This window comes from Crocuta crocuta, unplaced genomic scaffold (genome assembly GCF_008692635.1).
Source record: "Crocuta crocuta isolate KB4526 unplaced genomic scaffold, BGI_CrCroc_1.0 scaffold101, whole genome shotgun sequence".
Lineage (NCBI taxonomy): Eukaryota > Metazoa > Chordata > Mammalia > Carnivora > Hyaenidae > Crocuta > Crocuta crocuta.
Window position 1 is genome coordinate 5,481,644 of NW_027527956.1, and position 7,124 is coordinate 5,488,767.

General features: G+C 54.6%; 1 protein-coding gene across 1 annotated transcript in view; it reads left to right on the forward strand.

Moving 5' to 3' along the window:
- Positions 1-6,556, forward strand: part of TSHZ1 (teashirt zinc finger homeobox 1) — a 10,576-nt gene extending 4,020 nt beyond the window's left edge. Inside the window, exon 2 of the mRNA XM_077752694.1 lies at positions 2,692-6,556. Coding sequence (XP_077608820.1) covers positions 2,787-5,861 — 3,075 coding nt within the window. The 5' untranslated portion in view covers positions 2,692-2,786 and the 3' untranslated portion in view covers positions 5,862-6,556. The remainder of the gene's footprint in view (positions 1-2,691) is intronic.
- Positions 6,557-7,124: the final 568 nt, after the last annotated feature.

The window sequence follows — 7,124 nt, forward strand, 5'->3', positions numbered from 1 at the left end:
CCCCCCCGCCGTGATGGGCCTCCAGGTGGAGCCAAACTGCCTCGGGTAAAACCTTTCCTTGAAATTAGTTTCATTTATCTTTAAAATAATTTTTTAATGTTTATTTTTGAGAGAGAGAACAGGAGCCGGGGGGAGGGACAGAGAGAGGGGGGGACAGAGAATCCGAAGCAGGCTCCCGGCTCTGAGCTGTCAGCACAGAGCCCGACGCGGGGCTCAAACCCACCAACTGTGAGATCATGACCTGAGCTGAAGTTGGACTCAACCGACTGAGCCACCCGGATGTCCTGAAATTAGTTTTCAGTAATTGCTAGGGGCTGAATCCTGCGTTCCTCAAAGTGGACCGACCACTGCAGTGGATCCCGGCGTGTGGAACGGCCTTCGGGTGTGTCCCTGGGGCTGCTTTGGGACAGCTCAGTCAGGCCACCTGTGGGACGTGGTGCCCGCATCTTCAAACGGACTCCGCCCTGCCCGGGCTGCTTCGTAGTCTTCGACATCCCCATCAGAACCCACAGGGCCGGACCTTGGGGCCCAGGCCGGGCTTGCTCAGAGGCGATGAGGCCGACCGGTGCTTCATGAACTCGCGCCCTTGGCTGAGGGTCAGAGCTGCACACCTTCAGAACGCTGGACGGTCCTAAACCCTTAATAATCACAGACAGAGTGAAGATGACATTCAACTTAGCAATCTTTTTTTTTTTTCTTTTATGAGGTTTACGTTTTATAGGAGGGCCGTATGGGTTTGTCTGGTGCGCCATCCAGATGCCTGTGCCTCTAGTGACCCTCAGGTCCCGCACTCCTGGTTGCTTTTCATGCTGGCGGCGCAGTATTACCAGAGCGGTAACGCCCAGGTCTGTTTGCGGACCTTCCTTTCATGTGCACGTCAGCTGTGAAACTCGTGAATGCTGGCGCTCTGATGCTCGGTGCCGGTACCCAGGTGTGGGACGGCCCACGGTGGGTGGTGTGTGCAGGGATTCTCAAGGTCCACGTGACTGAGTCAGCGGTATTCACCGCGTGCGCATGTGTGCACACGCCCAGAGCTGCTCACCGCCGCCCCAGCCTGAAGCACTCTGTTTGCAGGTGCTGATAGTCTCCTTTCACTTCCTGCCACACACCGCCCCCCGCACCCCCCCGCATCCCCCTTCGGGCAGCCGAGATGTCCTCGGTCTCTCCTCTCAACCCTTCCTGAAAACACGTGTGCTCTTTGCCACTTTCCCTGAGGATCAGGCTCTGATAATGTGATAATGATAGATCACATTTAATGAGACACCCCTCTCGCGTGCTATCAGTGCATTTTACTAGCACCTCCTGGAAGATATCTTAAGCCCAATTTCCCAAGATATGGATGGAGGACCCGTTCAGCTAGTTGTCTCCTAAAAAACTAAATACAAACAAATAAATGCATTTTGGTCAAATGAGAGGTGGTACGTACACTCAGCTCCCCTTGAGAATTAACAAGAGGTGTCGCATGCTAAAGGATCTAAAATGTCCCACAGTAAAAAAAATCCGGTTTCGTCTAATGATTTCTGTGCCTTCCAACCCCCTCATTCATGTGACAGCTGTCTATATCCAGCAGTTTGCCCTGGGAAATGACGCCTTCAGCCCAAGACGTCACTCTGCCGTAGCCCGAGGTGGTTGTAGCATGTACTCCTGGCTCCGTTACCATGTAAAAAGAAAAAAAATGTTTTTATTGTGGTAAAATGTGCATAGCGTAACAGTGAACATTTTAATCATTTTTACGTGGACAGTTCAGTGGCATCCAGGACAGTCACGCTGTCGGGCTACCATCCCCACCGTCCGTCTCCAGAACTTTCTATCTTCCTGAGCTGAAACTCCATTCATGTGCAAACCAAGTCCCCATGTCTCCCCCTTCTGCCCCTGGAAACCACATTCTACTCTCTGCCTCCGGATTTGACTACTATTATAGGTGCTTCATATACGTGGGATCAAGCAGTACGTGTCCCTTTGTGCCTGACGTCTGTCACTTTACCATAATGTCCTCCAGGCCCGTCCGCGCTATGGCGGGTGTCAGAATTTCCTTCCTCTTTAAGACCGAATAATATTCCATTGCGTATAGACACGCGTTTTGTTCCTCCATTCATTTGTCAACGGATGTTTGCTTGTTTCCACCTTTGACTCCTGCTCTGGACCCCTGTAGGTCACGCCTCTCTGGCGTCCCCATGCGGGTGATGTTGCTTTGTCCGGGCAGGGGGCTGGTGGTGCTGTTTCGTTCTTCCTTGTAGTGAAGCCTCGAGTATTTTTATCGCCTGCCATGGAGGAGGGTTTTTATTTATGGAAACCGTATGATCCTGTCTGTGGCGTGTCTTGCCCTCAAAGTTGACAGCCGGGTCCCACCTGAAGGCGTGAGAGACCCGCACTTCACTTAGGAGCCAAGAGCCTCTGGGAGGAGGGGGCGAGGCTCCTCTTGCGGCCCCTGCTGTGACGGCCAAAGTGATGTGTTTAAGCGGCGGCAGACGCTGGCCCTTTAGTGGAGGCTCGCTCGGAGGGGGTGCGCCGTGCTGGCTGAAACCTGGTGTCCGCGGAGCTGGAGGCGGGGAGTTACGTAAAGCAGGGGCAGCCTCGTAGCCTGGGAGCTTGGCCGGGAAACATCTTTTTGAAGACGGTCTAACTGCTGGGGAGGCCGTGTCCTTGAAGATGATTTATTTCCCCTCACCGAGTTTCATTTTTCTCTCCTAGCTTATGTTCCTGAGGAAGAACTGAAGGCAGCAGAGATAGATGAAGAGACCGTGGAGGAGGATGGGCTGTCTGTGGACGTCCAGGAGAGCGAGTACATGTGCAACGAGGAGACGGAGATCAGAGAAGCCCAGAGCTACCAGAACTCCCCCGTCAGCACCGCGACTAACCAGGACGCGGGCTACGGGTCCCCCTTCAGTGAAAACAGCGACCAGCTAGTCCACTTCAAGGGCTCTTCCTCCAGAGAAGAGAAGGAGGATCCGCAGGGCCCGGACGGCGTCTCCTACCCCCAGGACAGCTTGGCGCAGATCAAGGCCGTGTACGCAAACCTGTTCTCCGAGTCGTGCTGGTCCAGCCTCGCCTTGGACCTAAAGAAGTCCGGTTCCACCACCAGCACCACCGATGCGGGCCCGAAGGAGAGCTCCACCCCCGCGCCCACGCCCCCCACCAGCACGGCGGGGCCCACGGGCACCACCGCGAGCACCCCCAGCTCCGGCTCCGGCTCCGGCGGCGGCGGCGGCTCGGGCTACGACTGGCACCAGGCCGCGCTGGCCAAGACGCTGCAGCAGACCTCCTCCTACGGGCTGCTCCCCGAGCCCAGCCTCTTCAGCACCGTGCAGCTCTACAGGCAGAACAACAAACTCTACGGGTCCGTGTTCACGGGCGCCAGCAAGTTCCGCTGCCGGGACTGCAGCGCCGCCTACGACACGCTGGTGGAGCTGACGGTGCACATGAACGAGACCGGGCACTACCGCGACGACAACCGGGACAAGGACTCCGAGAAGACCAAGCGGTGGTCCAAGCCCAGGAAGCGCTCGCTGATGGAGATGGAGGGGAAGGAGGACGCGCAGAAAGTGCTCAAGTGCATGTACTGTGGCCACTCCTTCGAGTCGCTGCAGGACCTGAGCGTGCACATGATCAAGACCAAGCATTACCAGAAAGTGCCTCTGAAGGAGCCGGTGCCGGCCATCACCAAACTGGTCCCTTCCAGCAAGAAGCGCGCGCTGCAGGACCTGGCGTCGCCCTGCTCTCCCGAGCCGGCGGGGCTGGCCGCCGACGCGGCGCTCGGCGAGTCGGCCAAGGACCAGAAGGCCGCCAACCCCTACGTGACGCCCAACAACCGCTACGGCTACCAGAACGGCGCCAGCTACACCTGGCAGTTCGAGGCCCGCAAGGCGCAGATCCTCAAGTGCATGGAGTGCGGCAGCTCCCACGACACGCTGCAGCAGCTCACCGCCCACATGATGGTCACCGGCCACTTCCTCAAGGTGACCACCTCGGCCTCCAAGAAGGGGAAGCAGCTGGCGCTGGACCCCGTGGTGGAAGAGAAGATCCAGTCCATCCCTCTGCCCCCCACCACGCACACCCGGCTGCCCGCCTCCCACGTCAAAAAGCAGCCCGACTCTCCCGCGGGGGCCTCGCCCGCCGAGGAGAAGAAGGAGCCTGAGAAGGAGAAGGCGCCGGCGGCCGGCGAGGCGGAGAAGAAGGTCAAGGAGGAGAGCCAGGACGCCCCCGAGAAGTTCGAGCCCACCGCGCTGTACCGGTACCTGCGCGAGGAGGACCTGGACGACAGCCCCAAGGGCGGGGTGGACATCCTCAAGTCCCTGGAGAACACGGTGTCCACGGCCATCAGCAAAGCCCAGAACGGCGCGCCCTCGTGGGGCGGCTACCCCAGCATCCACGCGGCCTACCAGCTGCCCGGCACTGTGAAGCCGCTGCCGGCCGTGCAGAGCGTGCAGATGCAGCCCTCCTACGCGGGGGGCGTGAAGCCGCTGCCGTCGGAGCACAGCGCGCTCCTGCACTCCCCGGGGAGCCTCACGCCCCCCCCCCACAAGAGCAACGTGTCCGCCATGGAGGAGCTGGTGGAGAAGGTCACGGGCAAGGTCAGTGTCAAGAAGGAGGAGAGGCCGGCCGACAGGGAGAAGGGCTCTCCGGCCAAGGCCTTGTCGCCCGTGGCCAAAGAGAACAAGGACTTCCCTCGAGCGGAGGAGAGCGGTGGCAAAGTCCAGCAGAAGAAAGGCCCCGAGGGGGAGGCGGGCAAGGCCAAGAAGGAGGGCGTGCTGGAGGCTCACACGCCAAACGGCACCGAGCCGCTGAAGGCCAAAGTCACCAACGGCTGTAACAACCTGGCGGTCATCACAGACCACTCGCCCGAGCCCTCCTTCATCAACCCGCTGAGCGCGCTGCAGTCCATCATGAACACACACCTGGGCAAAGTGTCCAAGCCGGCGAGCCCCTCGCTGGACCCGCTGGCCATGCTGTACAAGATCAGCAACAGCATGCTGGACAAGCCCGTCTACCCCGCCACCCCCATCAAGCAGGCCGATGCCATCGACCGCTACTACTACGAGAACAGCGACCAGCCCATTGACCTGACCAAGTCCAAAAGCAAGCCCCTGGTCTCCAGTGCAGCCGACCCCGTGGCGTCGCCTCTCCGGGAGAGCGCCCTCATGGACATCTCGGACATGGTGAAGAACCTCACGGGCCGGCTCACCCCCAAGTCCTCAACGCCCTCCACCGTGTCGGAGAAGTCGGACGCCGACGGCAGCAGCTTCGAGGAGGCGCTGGACGAGCTGTCGCCCGTGCACAAGAGGAAGGGGCGACAGTCCAACTGGAACCCCCAGCACTTGCTCATCCTCCAGGCTCAGTTCGCCTCGAGCCTGCGGGAGACGCCGGAGGGCAAGTACATCATGTCGGACCTGGGCCCCCAGGAGCGGGTGCACATCTCCAAGTTCACCGGGCTGTCCATGACCACCATCAGCCACTGGCTGGCCAACGTGAAGTACCAGCTGAGGAGGACAGGGGGGACCAAGTTTCTGAAGAACCTGGACACAGGGCACCCTGTTTTCTTTTGCAACGATTGTGCCTCTCAGTTCAGAACTGCTTCCACGTACATAAATCATCTAGAGACACACTTAGGCTTCAGCTTGAACGATCTCTCCAAGCTGCCCCTCAATCAGATTCAAGAACAGCAGAACGTTTCCAAAGTCCTGGCAAACAAAGCTCTGGGCCCAGTAGGGGCCGCCGAGGACGATTTGGGCTCCACATTCCAATGCAAGCTTTGCAATCGGACTTTTGCGAGCAAGCACGCAGTCAAACTGCACCTTAGTAAGACCCACGGCAAGTCCCCAGAGGACCACCTGATCTATGTGACAGAGTTGGAAAAACAGTAGCGTCCAGGTATGCAAGGGACCGAGGCACATTGCACTAACCGTCGTCTTTGTACTGCACTAGGCCTGGCTGAGCCTCCGAAATCAGCCTTCCCTTTGTTGCCGAGCCGGCTGTCTGGACCTTGGTTTTTCTTACACATATTTTGTAGTTATATTTATATGCTCTTTGTCCGATTGTGCATGTTATTTTTCTTTTTCCGTGAGTCAAAGTCTGACCTTTATTTTCAACATCTGTTCTTGATGTTAAGCTATCTTTTGTAGGAAATAGTGGGGCACACTACTCAGAGACATTTATTTAGCAGGAAAGAAAGACACAAATAACAATGATAAAAAGACATCCTAAAATTACAAAGTTGCCATGACAATAAAGGTCATAGAACCTAGTAGTGTCAGATTTAACCCTTCGAGGACTGCAATTGCATTTCTGTGCCTTTCACTCAAAAAAAAAAAAAAAAAAAAAAAAAAAAAAAAAAAAAGGCTTAAAGGCATTTCATTCAGATCAAAAGCTGTGTCAGACACAAAACTTATTTAATAATTAAAAAATGAGCTTTTATATGCAGAACTGGTTTGTGAAGGAAACATGCATGCAGCTGTTGGAAGATAGAAAGTTGTCTAGGACTCATGGGGTTAGGAAGCCACAGCTTTACACATTTAAAACCACAACAACAACAACAAAACAAAACAAAAAAAACCCACCACCACCAAACATCCCCAGTTGCCACTCTGCCCAAATCCTCTGGATGCTGAAAAAAAAAAAATGCCACTTTCGGCAAAAAAGTATGCAAGCTATTATTTAAAAATGTGTAAAAATGCTATTTCTTTTTTCCTGTAAAATACTGCAGTTTATAGTTATTTACAAATGTAAGCTTTGGTATAAGCTGACCTTTCTATAGCGTGCTGCATTGGTAAATGAAAAAAAAATGGGGCAAATGTTGGAGTCCTTTCTCTGTAAATTGCCAGCATCAGCTTAAAAACCCCTATATGTTACATTATCGTACATTTTAATCTATTCAACTTTCTTTGTACCTTCTGGCTGTATGCTTCTCTTTTAACTTTTTATATTGTCATTTTATATTAAATTTCTGTGTATATAATGTAAAACCACAATTTTTGAATAAAATTTAGTTCCTGCAGCTTGATTTAAATAGAGAAATTTTACTGGCACCTGCGTCTTTCCAGATGCATGTATATCAGACAAAAATAAATAAATGAAAACAAAGCAAACAGTGCACTATTAATTATACATTTTGATGTTCTATCATTAAT